The 22,479-nt window shown below is 32.1% G+C and overlaps 1 protein-coding gene and 1 long non-coding RNA gene across 2 annotated transcripts; one reads left to right on the top strand and one right to left on the bottom strand.

Moving 5' to 3' along the window:
- Positions 1 to 9,514: 9,514 nt before the first annotated feature.
- LOC145050985 (uncharacterized) lies at positions 9,515 to 14,663 on the bottom strand. Its single transcript, XM_078999148.1, has 8 exons — positions 14,631 to 14,663; positions 11,620 to 12,218; positions 11,404 to 11,545; positions 11,170 to 11,313; positions 10,699 to 11,091; positions 10,328 to 10,594; positions 10,069 to 10,248; positions 9,515 to 9,974 (listed from the first exon to the last, which is right to left on the bottom strand). Exons 1-8 carry the CDS (start codon positions 14,661 to 14,663, stop codon positions 9,561 to 9,563), a joined length of 2,172 nt encoding a protein of 723 aa, XP_078855274.1. The 3' UTR covers positions 9,515 to 9,560.
- A 4-nt stretch (positions 14,664 to 14,667) lies between these two features.
- On the top strand, positions 14,668 to 16,911 carry LOC145055208 (uncharacterized). The gene is made up of 2 exons (XR_013685100.1): positions 14,668 to 15,087; positions 15,767 to 16,911. It is a non-coding gene; the product is annotated as an uncharacterized LOC145055208 (long non-coding RNA).
- The last annotated feature ends 5,568 nt before the right edge of the window (positions 16,912 to 22,479 follow it).

Genomic DNA, 22,479 nt, shown 5'->3' with positions numbered 1-22,479 from the left:
GTTAGTTGATTGATTGAGTCCTTAATAAAACACCCAAATGAGATATTAAGGCTAGGACTCAACACAATATTCCACAACTTGGGAGAGGGATGTCGTAACCCAAATTGCAGAACATTTGAAGGTAAGTGAATGAAGATTCACAAACTTTACACCATGAAAAACGAAAAAGATATTAGGTTTTAAATGTATTGAAAAACTCCTAGATCCTTTGCGATTCATTGAACTTTTCAATGGCATGTTTAAATCTCGATATGCCCCTCGATATGCCCCTAATGTTACAGTCACCTATTCAGTGTGCTGGTTAACCACACACGCTCCACCGAACTATGACAAACATTGAGTCGCCCTTTGCAACCTTTTCTTAGAACCATTTAGTGTGCCAGTTAACCACACATGCTCCACTAACGTCTTTGCAAGGGTACAAAGTGTAATTTCATGGAATTGCATCAATTCAATTTTACTTAAAGTAACTAGGATTGGGAATTAAAAAAAAACATTTAGTTACTTTAATATTCATCATACTTTTAATGAGAAGAGGGTTTGCCCTATCATACCCATTCGGCTAACGACCCTCCACCAATGAAGGAAGCGGTGGGTGAGAGTGGACACCCATTAAACGGCCATTTTATAGGCCATAACCTTATACCCCCTTTAAAGATCAGCTTCGTGAATGAGGTCTACTAACGGTAAGACTAACATTTAAGTTATACATATATAATATTATACTTTTAACTTTGTATATAGTATAAGGGTGTATTTTACACTTTTAAAATACTAGGTGGCCTAATTTAATAAATTACACTTTTAATTTAATTTAATGTAAACCATATCACTATGGATTTATTAACTTTCTTTTAATTATACACTTAATTAATTTAACAAAACCATGAGGGTGTAATTTGAACATTTCAAAAAACTAGGGTTTTAGAATTTAATATTTTCAAAATTAATACATTTTAATTAAATGTTAAATTCCAAAACTTGAGGACAAATTTTTAAACGTTTCAAAACTTTAGGTATTGGAATTTAAATAATTCAAAATTAAACTTTTAATAAAAAATTTAAATTCCAAAACTTGACGGCAAGTTTTGAAACTTTTCAAAACATAAAGGATCAAATAGAAAACAATTCAAAATTAAACAATTAATTTTATGATTATCTATATTTGACCTAATCATTTTTATTTGCAGGATAATTGACCAAATAATTTAAATAATATAGCATTTATAATATAAGGAAATTATTATCTAATTAGATGACCAAAATCTTTTATTTTGATAAAGATAATCATAAAGATTCAATAAAATCCGTATTTATTATTTTGAAACAGTTATGGCAATTATCATAAGTCAAAATAGGCAAAAAAAAATCCGAAATTATCCTCTGCCTGACTCCCGGACTCGCCGAGTTGGGCCGACTCGCCGAGTCGAGTCAGGCAAAGGCCAGAAACTCGATTTTCAGCAGATAAACAATCATTGCATCACATACAACATAAACCAATCAAGGCTCTGATACCATTGATGTGAAACGACCCAAAAATACGACCCGAAAATTTCATTTTTAATATAACCAAAAATCATAAATCAGAGTATATCATAATAAAACCATGTGTTGCAAGTCTAAAAACCATACTAAAATACAAATGGGAAAACGGTGTCACGACTGTATCAAAACATATCTAAGATAGTTGATCAACTCCCAGGATAAAAACTGTAGCTGTGGTGTGTGCGATGCCATCATCCCAAGCTCTTCCCTTTGCTTGCGGAAGTACCTGAAACCAAAACTGAAACTGTAAGCACGAAGCTTAGTGAGATCCCCCGAACTACCACATACCACATAATAACATATAAAGCACGTACTGGGCCTTGCCCACTGTATCGGACTAAAGTCTAGCTAACCGGGGCCTTGCCCCCTACATCGGACCGAAGTCCGAAGCTGACTGGAACATCGAACCGAAGTCCGAAGCTGACTGGGACCTTCGTCCCCTACATCGAACCGAGTCCGAAGCTGACTAGGACATCGAACCGAAGTCCGAAGTTGACTGGGACCTTCGTCCCCTACATCGGACCGGAGTCCGAAGCTGACATCGGACCGAAGTCCGAAGCTGACTGGGACCTTGTCCCCTACGTTGGATCGAAGTCCGAAGCTGACTGAACATAGCATAAACATATAATCTAGCATAACCACATAAGCATGTCTGAACCACGAAGGCATCAAACATACTAACTACTACATCGGACCGAGGTCCGAAGCTGACTGCTAGCTAAACGAGCCGGCATTGTGGCCTTAGACCCGTTACTACTGGAAGAAAACTCACCTCGTGAACCGGCTGCTGTGTGAATGGCTCTGGAAGCTAACTGTTGATGCTCCGGTATCTCCCCGGCTACAAGTCCATAAACACACTCAATCAAATACTAAACACTGCACTGGGGTAAAATGACTCTTTTACCCTTGGTCAAAGTCAACTCTCTCGGTCAAAGTCAACTCACAGTTAACCTGACTCGCCGAGTTGGGCCGCCAACTCGCCGAGTCTCTAATCTCATTTCACAACCCCACTCGTGGCTACTCGTCGAGTATGGCATCGACTCGACGAGTAATCCCTCGATCCAAGAACTCAGACAATCTGCATCCGACTCGCCGAGTCATATGAACAACTCGACGAGCTATTCTTGAGCTTAAGAAGATTGCCTTGGACTCGCCGAGTTGTATGAACAACTCGCCGAGTCCCTCCATTACTGAGTCTGACCTCGAAATCGCTGAGTCCACTCTACTACTCGCTGGTCCCACTCGGCAGCACTCAAAAAGGAAGAAACTGGGAACTCGCGACTCGACTCACCGAGTCGTTCTTCCGACTCGCCGAGTCACAACCATGCAACTATTCTAAACTCGATTCTGCTTGAATCCATTACATACAAATGATAGATCTGAGTCCAATAAGCTGATTCACCACGTAAAGTTTCCAACTTTACGTGTACAAACACATGAAAAAGGAGATAAAGGCTAAAAAGGCACTTAAAAGGGTAGATCTAGGGTTCTTATGCAAGGTAACTTCAAAAAGGCAATAGATCTGGGCTCTACAACTCCTAAATGAACAGATCTAAGGATATCTCGACATAATAGGGTATCCATACAATCATAAGGCTTGAGAAAAGCATCAAACTAGATCTAGAAGAGTTTTAATGGAGGTTTAAAGCATAAAACAGGGGGAATCCAAAGAATACCTCAAAGAACTCTGATTTGCCCTTTAATCTTTGCTCTACACCTCTTCTCCTTGCTCCTTTCTTCTTTTCCTTCTTCAAGCCTTCAAAAATTTAACACAAGAACACTTAGATCACTCAAGGATGGATTAGGGTTTTCTCACAGCTTTCTGAGGGTGAAGGAGGCGAGAATGGGGCTATAAGGTGGATTAAATAGTGAGCAACCCGGGGATTTAGGGTTTCTTCCAGGCAGGCAGACTCGCCGAGTCCCGAATATGGACTTGCCGAGTCGCCGACTAACACGTGCTCGAAATCCCGTCCCTACTCGGCGAGTCAGGCTATGAACTCGCCGAGTCCCTCTTGCAAACTTCTAATTAAATACTATGGAATCATCATACCGGAGACGGGTCGTTACAGATGGGTTTTGGCTATTAAGAACATCCTATGTGCTCATGCAAACCCTAAAGCTTGGATCTAGGTTTCTCTATTGTACATGCATTCATCCAAGACTTTAAACCTTAGATCTAGCATGTGATAATCGATATTAACATAAGAATAGGGTTTAGATCTTACCTTGATTGTTATGTAGCAATAACAATCTCAAATCCTCCTTGTAATGGCTTCATAAAGCTTAGAGTTACAAGTGTCACTCCTCTAGTGGCTCACAAACACCAAGAGCAAGAGGATGAAGAAGGAGAAGAGGAGAGGCACCCAAAAATGTCTAGAAACCCTAAGGAATCAGTTAGACACGTTTTTGGTGCCCTAGGGGTCCTTAAATAGTGAGGCTATTAGGGTTATCTAACAAGGAAGCCCTAATTTGACTGCTTAAGCCCTAAGCAACCCATGGACTCCCTCCTTAGAGGACTTGGATGATTTCTAATGGGTTTCCCGATAGATTTCGTCCACTCCTCTAATATGGAGTCCATTTGCCTAATATCCAACTATCACAAAATTGACAGTACTAGTCCCCTTTATTTAATTAATGTCTTTTAGCCACAAAATTAATTCTTATTAATTCTTGACTAATATTAATTAAACAATATGATTTCTCCTTTAATATATTATTCTCATAATATATTAATAAATCATAATTAATCCTCTATTTCCATAATTCATTCTATCAAGTTGCTTTGGTGAAGGCAACCCAAAATGACCATGCACCATCGGGTCAAGTACATACCAAAATAGTTATGGACTTAGACACTAATCCAACAGTCTCCCACTTGGATAAGTCTAATAACTATTTTGCGTATGACTTCAGATCCTGATCCGCAATCGTAGCTTTCAAAATCCGTTGTCAACTCTGATCAGATACGCGTCCTTTAGATAAAGGATCATATATTCCTCCATTGCAGATATCGTATAGACATGAGACATGGATTACAATCATTCTCTCAGTCTATGTGTTGTTTCCCGATTTCCAATTTATGACGACTGACAACAGACAATAGTTGAACACATCAACTTAGTCCCGGCTTGGCCAAGCGCTTAGGGTGTCATCACTAAATCATCGAGGGGCCCACAGATATCGCTTTTATCCTACTTTGGGTAAAAGGAACGGATAAACTTCGACTCAATGCTCGCTTGTACTCACTCACCGAATCACACACACCAATATGTTTTATAACACCAAGTTACTGGTGCGTTTACATATTATCAATGTGTAACCGACTTGCAAGATACAATTCACACATCTCGATTTCAAGAATATAAGATATTATCGTCCGATCCAAGTGAGCTTGGGTTTATTCCAATACTCTAATCTTATAGCAGCACTCATGAACCCTGCATCAAACTTTTGCTATGTCTAAAACACTTTAGACAATCTACAGTCAGATTCATGACAGTCTTCTTTCATACCTACTTCCAAAGAATGAGCGACTGTGGAGAGTTTGAATAATATTATTATTCGGGAAGTCAAAACATGCAAAGTGAAACAAAAGAATAATACTAATCCTATATGGACCCAAACTTTTGAGTATAAATAAAACACCTTTTATTTAATCACCATATTGATTACTCATTATTTGTTGTTTCAGGTAATCAACTTCTTACTTGAATTATAACAACAATTGTCCCATGCTCTTAGCATGCACACTATGTTTACCTATGGTCCTTACTTTGTGAATTAGTATAATTGAATAACATTTACAATCGAACTCATTTCACAATTCCTAATCCATTAGTGTAAGAATACAAAATTCTCGCCACTACTAGAATATGTTAGATTCTAACATTTTATGCAACAGTCCTTTTCGTAATGTCATGGCACAAAAGTCACCAAGACCCGACCAATGAATTTACAAAATACTCTATTGGAGATTGTTACAATACAATTCCATAGTCATGAAGTCTCATATTCAAAGTACATTCTTTTGAACATCCTTCTTGCATAAAAGTTTCTAATCTAGACATTTATTCTCGATATCCAACTCCCAATATGGAAACCTTTCCATATTTTCCATATGACAACTCATGAAAATAACCTAGTACACACCTATTAAATAGAAATAAATATTAAATAAACGGGACATATTTCAAAATATTCCAAGGGGCTTCAAACTGGAATTCCAACCCGTCACTTAATGACCTGTATTCCTCCTTAGCAGCTTCCAAGATGACCTCCTCAGTAGCATTTAAACGGGTGTTGTCGATTTTGGTATAAAGATCGTTGAATAATAGAACTTCAGATATCATTTCATACCATCTTGCTAAGATGTCCAGTTCGTCACGGTTGTTTGTTGTAGTCATTCGGTTTTCAGCGTTGAAGATATTGGTTAAACTAGTCCAAAACATTGGATCGTTCAACTTGCTGGTCTCGTACACATGAATATATGCACGTGTAAGAACCAAGAACTCATCATTGCTCCATGGTATTGAACTCATTTTTAGTGAAACAAAGAGAGTAAATTTTCAAAAATAATATATGAATAATTGTAACATCGTTTAGTAAATTGTTTTTTGAACTAAATTTCAATTTATAGTAGTTTATACACAATATCGCAGTTAAATAATATAATTTGTCTGCACTTCATAGTCCAACTTAACTGAAGAACGCAGTGTACTAACTGAGAACACAAGAGATCACTGTTCGAGTTGACAAGCCATTGCATCGAATGACAACACGATACACTGCTACTTGAGTTGACAAGCCATTGCACCAGGAAAATAAGGAGTCGCTATAAATAGTTGTTCATATCCATTTTAATTGTATCGCATTACTTTTTCCCCTAGCAACTATGGACTCACCTATACCGCTTAGATGGAGCAACGAAGAGGAGGTCGCTTTGGTTCAAGCTTGGATTGTAACTGTAGAGGACGATTTTCCACCTGGTCCACCAGAAGTTCACGCTGGATCATTTTGGTCTCGTTTCTGTCATTTGTTTCACCATCAAATGGGGTGTACTCAATATTGAAGAAGAAGATATGTCAAAGCGAAGTTTTTGGATTTGAAAAAAAAAGTCAAGCATTTTCACCGTATTTATAACGAGATGGAGAATGAACATGCGAATATGGATGAAGACATTCTCTTACAGGTAGCTTTGGAACTATACCATTTCGAATCTGATGGTAGAGAGTTTACCCATGGAGATGCATGGAATCTTTTAAAGAATGTCCCTCACTTTTAATATGCATGTTGGTTAAGTTGTTTGTTTTTCGTTAGTTTCGTTGCTTGTTTTTGTAAGTGTGTTTTGTCAGTAGTTAATAAATATCCCTTACATTTAATGTATGTTGTTTCCTCAATTGAAATTAAAAATGAATTAAGATAACACGTCCGTAATGAATTCATTAAAACATTAACCCATAAGTAGTACATAACATGACATAAAATGCAACGTTGTATATAAATAACTAATACATAAGAGGACATAAAATGCAAACGGGGATCATGAATAACTACTTCTTTTAGGGAGGTAACAGGACCACCATTTCATTTGGAATTTCCCATTGTACATATGATGGTATAGAATTCACCAACTCAGATCCAAATGCAGCTCGATACACGGCAAAAGTGAACTTATAATCAACCATTTCGTGAATGGATTCAGACGTACGGGTTCTTAGAGATGCTATAGCGTGGCCACATGGTATACCGCTTTTTTGCCATTTCCCACAACTACATACCCTATGTTCAAATTGTACCTTGCTGGTGGCAAAATTGTCATCGACTTCAAATGTATCCCCATACAAACGTCTTGCCACCCAATTATAAGACTTGTTGACACGCTTTTGAACCTTATTCTCAACATGAGGGGTCACCCCACCAGACAACCTCCATACAATATTTGTTAATTTTAAAATAATAATACAAGAAAAAACTAAATATAAGTATAAAGTTACCTGTCAGTTCAGCCCGTTTAGCATACTTTGATTGTATCGATGTATTGATTAACTCAAGTATCGTTGTTATAGGAAACTCACGTGTGGACGTAGATATAATTTTCAACATTTCAGGGACATCAATCGATTTAATATTATAACGTAGTTTTGGGAAAAATGTTTGTGTCCATTTTGGAATTGCTATATCGTCAAGCCAGAAAATTGGACTCCTAAGCAAGGTGCAGAAAGGTGGTTTCCTACATGCACTTTGCAACCTTTCCCGACATAAGTAAAAATCAAGAACACTATATGCATTGCATGACTTCCAAAACAACGTTTCGACTTCCGTATCATTATGTCCGACAGAATCACGTATTTTTTCGAGTTATATCTTTAGGACAATATCCATGATACGAATCTAGGTAGACACTCTGAACAACAAAGTCTATTTTATCACATAGGTTGCTTATGAAACCAACCTCTGTATCCTCACCTAAACACTCTTTTAACTTCATCATGAACCATTTCCATGATTCTTCACACTCTAAGGTTCCCAAACCAATTGCTAAGAGTAGTGGTTCATGGTTTCCATCCAAAGCCACTGCGAAGTACATTGTTGTCAGATAGTTGCCAAGAAGGGGTAAATAACCCACATATATTAACGGTATCATGCACCTAAGGAAGGTACGAATATGCATAAAAAAACAAACATATATTAGTGATAAGTAAACAGTAAATGAGAAACATTACCAAGAAATTTTAATTAACTCAATCAAACAAATAAGTTATACCACACAACCTAAAGCCACAAAACAGAATTGAAAGCAGTTGTTATCCGTTTTCTTGATGGCTGTGAAGGTATAAGGATTTGTTCTTTGAAGATTATGCAAAAATATTGGTAGTTGAGAAAAGTTTCTTTCGGTGTAAGTACTCATTTTCACAAGCAATGCAAGTGTTTTACAATCATCACACAAATCCAATTATAATTATATACAACTTGGTGTTTCTCTACAGTTCATACTTCATAGTTCAAAATTTTAAATTCATAGTCAAACCAGTTCATTTCATAGTCAAACATCACTGACCGACAAGACAAGACAAGACAATGTACTTGTCTGCGGTTCATAGTTCAACTTTTTGAATTCATAGTCAAACCAATTCATTTCATAGTCAAACATCGCTGATCGACAAGACAAGACAATGTACTTGTCTGCAGTTCATAGTTCAACTTTTTTAATTCATAGTCAAACCAGTTCATTTCATAGTCAAACAAACTTGTCTGTAATAAAATTTCTTCTATAGATAGGTGTATAGTCATATTTGTTAGAATAAATAAGGCAAATGGCATATTGTAATTGCGGAGGTGAACGTATCATTAGGATATCAGGTACAACTAAAAACCCAGGAAGATTATTTTACGCTTGCCCATATATGGTATCATCTTCTTAACTTCGTTCATATTTACACCCTCACGTTTATAGTGCAACAATTGTTATTGTCAATGTTTAAATTTACAGGGACCAAAATGCGGCTTTATCAGTTGAGTTGATGAAGAGAATGACCAATCATCTATGTTAATAGCTAAAGTAGCTAACTCTAATAAGCATTTTCAATCAGAAAATAAGAAGTTAAAGATAACCTTGGTTTGTAGTTAGGTGTTGTTTCTGGCAATTATTGTTTACAAGTTGTAAGTTTTTTAAATTGTTGTATTTGTTGTTATGTACGAATCAGTGTACTTGTAATGTTAAAACAAATAGTGATGTCGTTCGTAGTTGTAATGTTGTAATGTACGAATCAGTGTATTTGTTGCTATGTACGAACCAATGTACTTGTACGAATCAGTGTACTCGTAATGTTAAACGAATCAGTGTACTTGTAATGTTGTAACTATTGAAGTTATTAGTAGCTCGTTAAGTTGTTGTAATTGTTGTTAGTAACATTAAAACTAATAATAGACTAACGGTGTACTTATTCGTAGTTGTAACATTCATCGCTTAATAATCAAATCCAACATTCAATTACATATACAAATATATAATCCAACTACATAGGACCAAGACTCGACCCCCAGTAAATTTTTGCCATCCGTTGGCGAAACTCTAAAGCTGCGTTCCTTGGGTCAATAAGTTCACGTATTGGTTGGCCTGAAACTAATTGTTCCATAAACATACAAACAAAAACACCACCGTCTCCCAACATACTACTTTGTTTGGGAACATTTGTTTCGAGAATGAATTGCATATTCAATGGAATCCTGTGAATGTTCCTTCGGGCCCAATAGTTAATCTTGTCTATATACCCGGCCACCCGAGCTTCAAATTTGGTAAAGGTTCCATCAGACTTGAATTTTTCATATGCCTCTCTACCTAAACTGTCATAAAGATGGACTTCCATTGACGACAATCGGAGTTCCCCAAACAACCAGTGATTAGGGAATGAATGAATCGGCATTAGGACCTGTAGAAGGTGTAAGAAAAATATATATTTATGTTTACATATTACAATACGAAAACATAACGACAATAATATGAAAAATTAAAATTTGGTTTACCGTATCGACATCCCACCAAGCAACCATGTGCTCGGGGTATCTAGAAATACCAGACATAAACGCCCTCCAATCGTACACTTCCTCCAGAACATGACAAACAAAAAAATTTGGAGGCATTATTGTATGTCGATCGCTATTAAAACGTCTCTCATTCAGTAGTCTATACCAAATGGTGATATGCTGCACAAAATTATGATCCTTTTGTTATTAAGTAAAAAACAACTAAGATATAAAATAATAAAATTAAAAGATATTTTACCGATGCGTCCAACCATCCGTCATGTGTATGCCCAAACAAGGCACTCCAAAAATCTCTATCTAACACCAAATTTAAAAAACGGTGTTGCACCTCATAAGAATGAAAAAAATAATTTTGGATCACAATCTCACCGCCTTCTACATAAGGTTGAAGGCGCAACACAGAGAAGTCATGAACAACTGTAAATTTTGGAGGAGGAACGGGGCTACTTAATTTGGTATCCACCTTCTTTTGTGGTCTTCTTTTTTGCTTTGGTGTCGTGTGCAACTAAAACAAAATTTAATTGCTTGTTTAAATCTTTATATTTCAGATAATTAACATAAAAATAAAATTCTATTACTACGATATAAGCTCTTAAATTCAAAAAATACCTCGGTGTAAGGAGTGCAAATATGTTTTGATGGATTACGAGTCTTCGGTTCAACGGGAGTATTTTGTTTGCCATCGATAACATAGTCATCGTAATAATTTACATTTTCCGTGCATTTTGTTTGCTCTCGGTTCATAAACACATGTTGCTCCAGTGCATGTAACCGTTTCAAGACCTCGTCTAACTTGGGCTTCCCACTACGTCCACTTCTACCGTAAGAGCGACCACTAGACAACATACTAGACGAAGATTCGTCTTGTCTCCTAAAATTGTCTCGTACTGGGGATGGAACTGATTTTCGTTCACCGTATACGTACTCTTGCCATGACATATAATAAGAACTTGTCATCTCTTCATCGGTCGGTAACATTTTTTTCCTTACTGGTTGTCTCTCCTAAAAAAACAAACATGTTAATAATGCATATATAAGTATAATAATGATTTTTTTTAATTTATAATAATTTTAATATACCTTTGTCATTAAAAACATCTTGTTTACATCAACCCATTTCAAATTTTTATTGTCACTCCATCGTTTCATCCGAGGCATCTCTCTATTTTTTCTCGATGCATATCCACCAGCACGAACAGCGGGAAACCTCTCATATATCCAAATCTATAATTTTGACAATTATAGTAATAAAAATTATAATTAAAATAACTAATATAACAGTAAAACTATTTAAATAAAAAGCATATTTTATACCTTAATTGGCGCCGTAAATCCTGAGACGGAGTATTTAAGGGTTTGACGATGCTCCGACAGTGAAAAATAATTATTAATCTTGTTCCAAGTATCCTCAAGGTCCTCATAAGTAAAATCCCACAAATAGCTACCCCAAGGAAACCTATAAAAAAGAATATTAATTATAATAAACATTAACGTTAATAATATGAAATTTTCTAAGTAAACAAAAATTACCTGTTCCACACATCCAAATCCTCAGCCAAAATAAACCAATCTTGAGGCACTCGATCGTCTACTTCCTTTCCTAAAAATCCCTCACACAAAATATATATCAAACACAACCTAACTGCATCAGCATCACCAACTTGTAGGAACGGACGATTAAAAATAAAACTTTTTATGTCATTGATTTTCACTGAGTTATTTGTATGGTCCGGAAATAGACGTTCACGCAATAAACATCTTTTTTTATTAATAAGGTTTTTTTCTGAGACTTTCTTGCCGATCATTTTAGGATACTCCCCAAAATTAAACCCGGTTATCAAACAAAACTCTTCCGGGCCATATACCATTTTCGTATCCCCGACTCTAAAATATAACCGTTTTACTCCATCTGGGGATACAACAGCGTCCGGACGTATCTGATAAAGAAACATCTTGTGAAACAACAATCCGCCCTCTTGTAAACGATCAACGTCCAACAAGTATCCAAATATCGTTGCTCTAAAAAGATCACGTCTCACACCTTCTAAAACCTGAAATACCTCCCAAATATTACACCCTGATCCTTTTAAATGAACGATAGCTTTAACATTCACATTATTCAGATCATGCTGCAAAAAAACAAAAACATATTGTAAAAGTTAAATGAAATAAATAATCCAACTATAAAATCATACATACTTATAAAGCTAACTTTTTTTTCTTGAATCTCATGCATTTGAAACCCCATTTTTTAACTTCCTCAAACCACATTCATTTGAAACCCCGTTTTTTAACTAATGCAACTTAAAAGTTTTTTTTTTTAATTATGATTTAACACTCAAAAGTTTCATAACTTATATTATGTTTAATTAGCATTTAGTGAAAAGTTTACTATAAAAATGTCAATCTTTTGTATCTTTTGTGTTATATAAAATCTTACATGTAAGAAGGATGTCATAACATCAATGTTTTGCTTGGAATATCTTTCAACCATAACAAATGAAACTTTTCTATTCTTTCTTTATATTCAGTTTCTCATTTAATCGTTATACGTGATTTGTATATATTATTCAATCTTGAATGTGACTCTCCATACATAAATGTTTTGCTTGGAATATCTTTCTGATTCTTCTTTTTCAAGAAATTTGATTGCAGGTTAGTGAATAATTGTCATCAAGTTTTTATGGTTGAAAGGTGTTAAATGAAGAAAGAAGATTAAGAAAACGGATATAGGTTTTTTTTGTTTGAGCAAAGTTGATGAATATTAGTTTTTTCTTTTGATTTAAGTGTATGTTTATGTGACATCTTTATTTATATATTCAACCACCCAATGCTCTTATTTATTTGATTGTAGTTTTTCCATTATGATTATGTTTATTTTCTATTATTTTTTTGTTAGGTTATTCTACACAACATATTTAAAACACAATATTTAAAAGATAACATAATTTTTTAACATTTGATATGTAATTATGTTATAAATTTATAATTATATATTTTTATGTTTAATAATTGAAGGGATTAAAATGATGCATCAAAACCAATTATTTAGACGAATATAATAATAATAATAATAATAATAATAATAATAATAAATATACATTTCCAAGTACCGCATTCATTTGAAACTCACACTACAACTAAAGAGTTTTCTAATTCATGTATATTTATTAGTTACAACTCAAGAGTTTTTAACTTATGATTATTAATTAGTAATCACTAATAATTTTTTATTTTTCATTCTTTTATAAGGTTGTAAAATTTTGCTCATTAAAAACATTAGTGTATTTGAAGAGATTTGTGATTTAAATATGAAGAGTTAATCTGAATGTTATAATAGATGTTTTAGTGTTTTTATGTTATTAAAAGTTATAATGTTTATTTTTCATATTTTTTATTATTCATTGTGTGTGTGTATATATATATATATATATATATATATATATATATATATATATATATTAATACAAATGTTATAATAGATGTTTTTCTGTTTTTATGTTTTTAAAAGTTGCAGTTCATATTTTTGTTCATACGTTTTGTTACCCGTTATATTATCATTCATTTGATATATAATTTACACAATTTTAAACGGTTTATAAAATTATCAAATAGTTGTATATATCACAATGACTTAAAAATTAAACTATAATGTTTAATAAACTAATATGTTAACTATATGTTTGCTTTACTACTAACATTTTGTTTCAAAGTAAAAATATTAAATAATAATTTGGTAAAAGTTATTATTTTAACTATATAATTCTATTCTCGCGCAACGCGCGGAGATTCGCCTAGTTATAAACATAAAGAATGCACAAAACGACATTCAATTAAAAATTTTAATATCTAACTTAAAAACAGTAATCACAAAAAAAACACCAAAAGTGATTGTACCTTTACGATTGTAGTTATGATATTTATCAACGATAATAACAAAAACAACACCAAAAATGTTATATATATTATATATATTGTATTTTTATTAAATAAATATGACTTTTTTAGTGAAAGGGATGTAAAAAGTATATTTATTTTGAGTTTTTAATATAAAATATATGTTTTTTCAAATAAATTTCATTTATATATAAAAAAAATCTTTAAAAATATTTTTTCTATAGGTTTTCTATTTATTATTGTCTAATTTTTTAGTTTTTATAGTCACTCTATCAATATACATTTTTGTAGGGATTTTTTTTTTCGCTACTTATGCTTATATTTCAATTTTAAACTTATATTAAAAACTATATTTTCTATAAACATATGAATCAAAACTATACACACACAATCTACAATAAAAAATAAAACAACAAATCATTCAAATACAATTAATCATAGATAATTTTATTTTATTTTATTTTTTTTATACTAACTTAACAAAACATATAAAAAAAAACCTTTACCAACACCGTATATACAAAATTATAACAATAAAACATTCAAATATAATTAATCACAGGCAAGAATTTTTTTTACACTAACTTATCAAAGCATAAAGTAAATAAATGTTAAATATAGCATAAAAAGAGTTAGAATCATACCATATTTTCGGGATTGTTGAAGATATCTTCCATTTTTTTTTTGAAGAAATCAGAGCAAAAACGTAGAAATTTGGCTAGAGAAAGAGTTTATGTAAGTTGAATGGTGAAAATGAAGAAGAAAAACGATTTTATACAAAAAAAAATTAAGGGAAATCGCAGATGGAAACCCAAAATCCATCTGCGAAGTTACAAGTGCTTAAAGCATATCTGTGCTTTAAGCGTTTGTACCTTCGGAACGATAATTTCGCAGATGTACCATTCGAAAGGATTGGGTCGGTGCCGGCGCATAATATATTTCAATCGTCCCGCTCTCAACAGACCCACAGCGCCGGTCGCCGGAATCCGGCTCAGAGTGAACTCTGTAACTCCGCTCCGCGGAGAACTAAACACCCCCTGTCCCAATCCTTAGCAGGAGACCCACTGCCATGTCTTTAATCCAATAATCATCAAGATCGTTGTAAGTTTAAAGGGTTTCTGTACTAAGATGCTGTAAGTTTAAAATTGATGTAGGGATGAGAAAAATCGAAGGTTAATTGCTGGTTTCTTAGTTCTCTCTCTCTTCTCAATAGGGTTTCTTGTATTACCCTGTCTTCGTCTCCATTATTTTGATGGCAATTTTTCTGTAAAAATTGATTTTCTGGGTTTAAGTAACTACATTAGTTTCATTGCGTCTTATAAGGGAAGGAAACCAGAGTCTATTTCTATAGCTTTGTTGATCTTTTCGTTGGGGTTTTCTTCTTTTTTCTTTTCATTGGGGGTTTCGCTGTAACATCCAATATGGTTGGTGTGTCTGCTGTGTTTAGATGTTTTTGTTGATCGATTTGCCAATGTTTTTGTGTGTTTGGATGGTTTTGAGAATGTATTTCAGATTCCGTCTGCAGTTTTATGAATAAGCAATTTTATCAGATCACAGTTTTCTGTGAGTGGGTATGTGATAGTGGAAGACTCCATCACCTAATGTTTATTGTGTTTTGTTGTTTCTTTTCCATTGATTTGGTCCATTATGAGTATAACTCAAAAGCTTGCACAATTGAAGTAGTGATCAATATACACAGTTATTGAAAGTACTTATTTATCATGTTTATATTATTGATATCATCTCATGTGAATTTGCTTCTGATCTCATAATAATGTAGGAGGAGTTTATGGCACTGAAACCTCAAGCAAAAATGATCCTAGCAATAAGAGTCTGTTTTCTTTCTCTGGTTTTTCATTCTTTACAGGAGTACTTTGATTTGCACCTCATTTTGGTTCAACATATTTCATTGATAAATTTAATTGGCAATAAACAAGAAGATGAAGAATAGTGGTAGGTCAACCTCTAACAATGGCAGAAACTATAGTAAATTCTGTGCCTTTCTCATCTTTTTCTTTTTCTAATATTTTGATTTTTTTTTAAAGTAAGATTTTCATCAATGGTAACACAGATCCATCTTTCATTTACCCATATGTTTCTTTGTGTAGAATAATACACCAGACTTTATCTTTTTTCTATATTTGGATCTGTGTTTTATGTATGTTAGTTGTAACAAAGTGTCTAACATTCAGGCTTTATGTTTAGGGAATTTTTACATAGGAGAGGCAGCTGAAGGACACATCAGCAAAAAAATCTTTACCAACATTCAAATACAAAAATACTTACTTTGATTTAAGAAAAAGTCATTATTACATATTTTTTTAGCATGTGTTAATCATATAACATTAACAACATACAAAGTTGAATGGATGAACTAAAAGATTTATGATTTTCTTTTTCTTGCTTATGCAGGGTATACAACAGAAAAAGAGTAAGCATTAGAGTTATTGGACTTAGTTTTATTATGATAACTCTTTCAACTTTTTTCTGAAAAACAATGAGATGAAGAAACTTTTTTTTGATTGTAAATGCCAGGTCATCATATTAACGAACTATTTCATAATAATGTAGGAGGAGCTTATGGTATTGAAACCACAAACAAAAAAACAAAAGCAAAGATGATCCTAGCAATAATTAGCAGCATACTATGTAGTATGTTGATATTATCAGAAGAGCAAACCACACAAGTGGGATAAATGTTTTTTTATGCAATGGTATTCATTTTCAATATGTGGTATGTTCCCTATATCATTATCATAAGAACCCTAAGAGTTTGTTTTCTTTCTCTGATTATTCATTCTTTAGAGGATTAGTTTGAGGAAGATGAAGAATAGTGGTAGATCAACCTCTAACAATGACAGAAACTAATGCTTTTTTGTCTCATTTACTATTAAAATTGTATTTTATATAACAGATTCAGAGCGATATTGACTATTAGGCACATGGATTGTTATGATTTTGCAAGAAAATATATAAATTGCGCAGAATATAAAATTTTGATAATTTCTATACATTATGGTTATGCTTTTCCTCCAGCAAAGAAAGACACAACACAACAAAGAAAAGATGGAATTATTAGGAAGTTTAAAAAGAGAAATGCAACTTTGCATTTCCTATTATTATTAATTCCTTGCAGAGATGGCATAATGAAAGGGATTGCTAGGATATGGAACACAACACAAACCTTTTAAGAAGATTTTTTTTTTTTTTTTTATTTTTTTTAATTATAAAGATTTTTTGGTCAGCATATCCAATGACAATGACATAGAGGTAGAAACTAGTTTCTTATTTCTCATTTTTCACATAGAAACTAGCAATCCATATAATTTTGGTTTATTGTGGTGTGAGTTAAGCAGGAAAAATTCATATAATTTTGGTAATGATTATAGATAAATACAAGCTCTGTTTCAAACTTGATGCTCTTTTTGGAAGATAGATGGCTCCTTCATGTATGATAATATTGACTAATAATTTTAATATAGTATATTTGGATGCTATTGCTATAATATATAGATTTTTCAATGTACAATGCTATAATAGGAAAATAGAATGCTACATTGATTAATGAACAATTATTAATTAATCTTCTTCAGGTAATTAGATAATTCTGGAAACATCTTCATTGGTTTTGGTTATCACTACTTCCAATTTAATTCGTATTAAGATATTGTACGTTTAATATTCTTTTTGTACTCTTAAGATGTAACCACAATTTACAATCGCACGATATTTTTTTTCAAAATCCAACTTATATAAGTACAATCTCTTAATAAAAAATAAAAGCTACACTAAAAACATAACATATATAAGCATTGTACTTTCATTTTTATTCCTACTAAGACATTGTATTTTTGATATTATTCTTGGATCTTTAAAAGGTAACCAAATATATCATTTTACTTTCAAATTTATCATTAGTTTCCAGAAAACTATTTAACCAAATATACATCTTATACTTTTAAGGTAACCAAATATACATCATATACTTTTAAGTATTTTTTGTTATTAAGACATTGTAGTTTTAGATGCTTATCTAACAAGTTTATAGCATTATATCTGCAATTACAACATTTTACTTTTAAGTATTTTTCATAGTAAAATATTGTAATTATTTTCTATAATGGCATTGTAGTTTTAAAATCCAACTAATTATAGGATTATACCTACATGTACAACCATTATTAGCATTATAATTTCAATTTCTATCATATCAAAACATTATATTTTTACCTTTTTCATTATGAAATTTCACTTGGAAAATCTAACCTGTTATGATATTTAATTTTTTTAAACTTGTTTGCTATTGTTATCAATACATCGTTTTGCTTGCATTTCTTTTTTCCTATTATGAAACTATACTTGGAAATTGAACAAGTTTTACATTATACCTTCAAACCTAACATATTAAAACCACCATATTATTCTATTTTTGCGGTTTAAGCATTATATATATATATATATATATATATATATATATATATATATATATATATATATATATATATATATATATATATATATATATATATATATATATTAAAACCACCATATTTTGCAACAAGTTTCCACCATGATAATGTGACTATTTTTTTTTCACCAAAGCCACTCAAACTAACAACTTTTTTCTAATTTGACCATAATAACAATTTGTTTGTGAAACATATTATTTTTTTGTTAGAAAAAAGTTGTTAAAGGGTTTTTTGAATTTTTTGAATTTTTGTTTCAGTTTTTTTAAACGTGTATATTTGAAAAAATGGCAAAAATATAGTGGCTTTTATATAATTAGCTCTTTTGAAAATCTCATCATCATTTAACAAACATGCATTATACTTCAAGATCTAACGTATTGAGACATCCCACTTTCAAAATAGCATTATTTCAAACTTAAACCTATTTTGTATTTTTAATTTTAAGATATTTTACTTTTAAAATTAAACTTGTTTTGATTTTGCTATTTGTAGCATTATATATTTTATTTTTTCGATCAAGACAAGGTACTTTAAGGTTTTCTTTTTCCTATTAGTTATAACGCTATACTTTCAATATTTAACCTATTAAGATGTAATTTTAATTTTTTTAATGTTAAAACTTTACATTTTTTCTTATTAAAAATTTAACCTATTAAGATTTTCACAAAAGTCCTTGATTTATTATGTGATGGAAATTTCCAAATATGTAATGAAAATAATCATTTTCTTTTTCTATATATAGAATATAAAGATCTGGATATTTCTCCAACTCATCTCATTATTCTTTAATAGAACAATATTTCATGAAATTTCGTTTTATTTAGAATTTAGTTCATTTTTAGTTTACGTCCCTCCACTTCAGTTGATATCTTTTTTTCACGAAAGGCAGTCATGAGATAACAACCCCAGTGTTTGACTAAGATTTCGAGTAATGATCCCGAATTCAAGTTGATTCTATTTTGTCTCTTCCACAAAAAAAGATGATCAAACAAAATCATAATAATGATCCTTGCGGATCAAATCATTGTTATAATATACAAAAAAAACTCCATATATTTACACTTTTTCTAATGGTTAAATTGCAAAAATTGTCCATGTGGTTGTCAAAATTATATGATATTTGTCCAAAATTGTTTTGTGGTGCAAAAGTGGTCCAATTTTTGATACCTTGCGTATTTTTGGTCAAAAAATGTTAACTTTAATAATTTGCCTATTAAATTCTTTTTAAATTTCTCTTTATTATATTATTATATATTAATAAATATTATTTTTTAATATATAATATCTATATATTAAAAAATATTTGTTTATTGTACTATGAGTTTATATTTAGTTAATTATTGTTTAATTTCTTTTTAAGGGTTTATTTCTCTTTGATTGTATTAATTTTTATAAGAGAAATTAAATATCCTCCTACTTTTATTTTTAATTATCTTCCTACCCATTTGAAATGATGACAAGTGTCCAAAAATATAATTAATTTTATTAAACTATGACACATATCATCATTTCATATAAGTACGAATATATGTAGGAATAAAAGGTAGGATGATATTTAATTTCTCTATTTATAAATGAGTATTATTTTAAATATATAATTGAATAAATTTAAAAAGAAAGAGATGCATAAATGGTACATGTTGAGTAAAATTGTCATTTTGAAAAAGTTAACAACCAAGTTGTTAAAGTCAACATTTTTTTGACCAAAAATAAAGAAGGTATCTAAATTTGAACTACTTTTACACCACAAAACATTTTTGAACTAAAATCATATAATTTTGACAACCACAGGAACCATTTTTATAATTTTATCTTTTCTAATTAATATGTTAACCTATTAAGATGTGATTTTAATTTTTTTTAATGTTAAAACGTTACACTTTTTCCAATTAATTAGATAGTTTGACCAACAACGTTATAAATAGAATCCAGATTCGATATTACCAAAAACAAACATGCTTTATTAACACATAAATATCATTTACATCATATGGTAGAACTCGAAAAACAGTAACAGTTTAACTCGAAAACAGAAGCATTAACAAACAAAAACAATAACATTTGGTCACTGACAAGTACATCTATCCGTTGTCTTTTTAGTTCTCCATTCTCCACGTTTTCTTCATCTAAATTCTTCAAAATTATTTCTTCTAGTCATGAACTTGAGTATTCAATGTAAGTGCTTTCGGGATTGATGTCCCATTTTTTGTGTGGCTCAAATTTATACGAATCGGAAAAACGAGCTAGGAGTCGAATGTTGGAGTGAATAAAAACCAATTTGTCGACTATTTTTCATTTAACCGATTTTTTTTCACATTATGAAAATACGTACTCTAATTCCTTTCCGCCGAAGAGCTACTAATAAGTTGTGAAAGTACCTTTTTTACTACTAAGACCAATTTCGAGGTTTCGGCTTCTTAGTTTGACATGAAAGTCACATGGATCGCTGGAATAGACACGATCTATGTTCCTGAAACGATGTACCCAAACATGGTATGTTTGCAATCCAGTCACCATCGAAAATGTACTCTCGTACAACTACATTCTGATCCCTCTTAACGACCATGGACACATGTTTTTATCAAATCGGATTATCTAAAGTCGTGATTCGGATCGCCAATTGTATGTTAGGATCGTCGATTGCAAATATGTCCTGGAAATAGGTTGTGTGAAAAAAAATCTGACTCTTAATGATACACAAGTCTGGTGCGTCGATTGTAGGTATGGTGCTTTAACTTCTACAATCTACACTTTTATGAATGTATTTTACTTCTATAAAAAGAGTATTTGACATGCAATTTATCCCACGTACCACCACTCTCGATACTTTTCTACTATTGTGTGCTATGTTTTTTCTCTACTTCTACTTTTTCATCTTTGAAAATGGAATTTTGGCAAAGCTTTTAGACAGCCACAAGATAGTGAAACACAAGCAGCAGAAAACTATGTTGATCTTCATGAGAATGAAGAAGAAACACCATCAAATTATGTTGTAGGAAGCCAAAGAAATTCTGAAAAGACTCTTATTGGTTCAAGTACTATGAATGAATGGGGGGTCAAAGGTTTGGCCTTGCAAACATTGCAAGGTTGAAATATGAAGATGTCCAAAGCTTATACACTAGAATCCACACTTATTTCTTTGGGGATTAACCTTAGAAGAACGTTGAAATACAAAGATGTCCAGCTATGATTAAGGATAAAGAGAAGCTACAATGACTTCGGAGCAATGTAAAAGAAGTCGAGAGCGGACACTTGATGAAGCTTTTGGTATCATTGAGCGTAATAGGGTGAACATTAAAATCATTAGAGGCTTATGTGTTAATGGTATCCTGTTCAATGTCTTGCGGAATCCTCAATTCATTGAAATGTTCAACGCGATCAAAAAGGCATCAGATGGATATAAACCTCAATCTAGTGAAAAAGCAAGGACCATGTTGCTATAAGATACTTGTACACTCGAGGGGTTTCTGTTGTTTCAGACGGGTAGTCTTAACAATCGATATAAAAAAGGTATTTTTGCCATGGAGGCGACATAAATGGATGCAATAGATTGGTGGTCAAACTATGGAGCCGAAACCTCGAATTGGCCATGGTAGCAAAAAGTTACTTTCACAACCTATTAGTAGCTCTTCTGCGGAAAGGAATTGAAGTACGTATTCTTACAATCATAATAGGAAAAGAAATCAGTTAAATGAAAAAAAAGAGTCAACAAATTGGTTTTCATTCATTCTAACATTTGACTCTTATCCCATTTCTCTGATTCATATAAAATCAGAGCCACACAAAAAATGAGACATCAATCCTGAAAACACTTGCATTGAAAGCTCAAGTTCACAACTAGAAGAAATGGTTTTAAGAATTTAGATGAAGAAAACATGGAGAATGGACAAAGAGTGTTAATGAAGCATGTTTGTTTTTAGCAATATGGAATATGGATTTTGTTTATGATGTTGGTCAAACTATCTTATTAATGGTTACAACATAGTTTGATATTTAGGAACATTTAGTAAAGTATGTTGGACAT

Source organism: Lactuca serriola, chromosome 5 (assembly GCF_051521515.1).
Source record: "Lactuca serriola cultivar US96UC23 chromosome 5, Lser_US96UC23_V15, whole genome shotgun sequence".
In the NCBI taxonomy this organism is placed as follows: Eukaryota; Viridiplantae; Streptophyta; class Magnoliopsida; order Asterales; family Asteraceae; genus Lactuca; species Lactuca serriola.
Note: the sequence above shows the minus strand (reverse complement) of the source record. Positions and strands in the feature narration are given on the sequence as shown.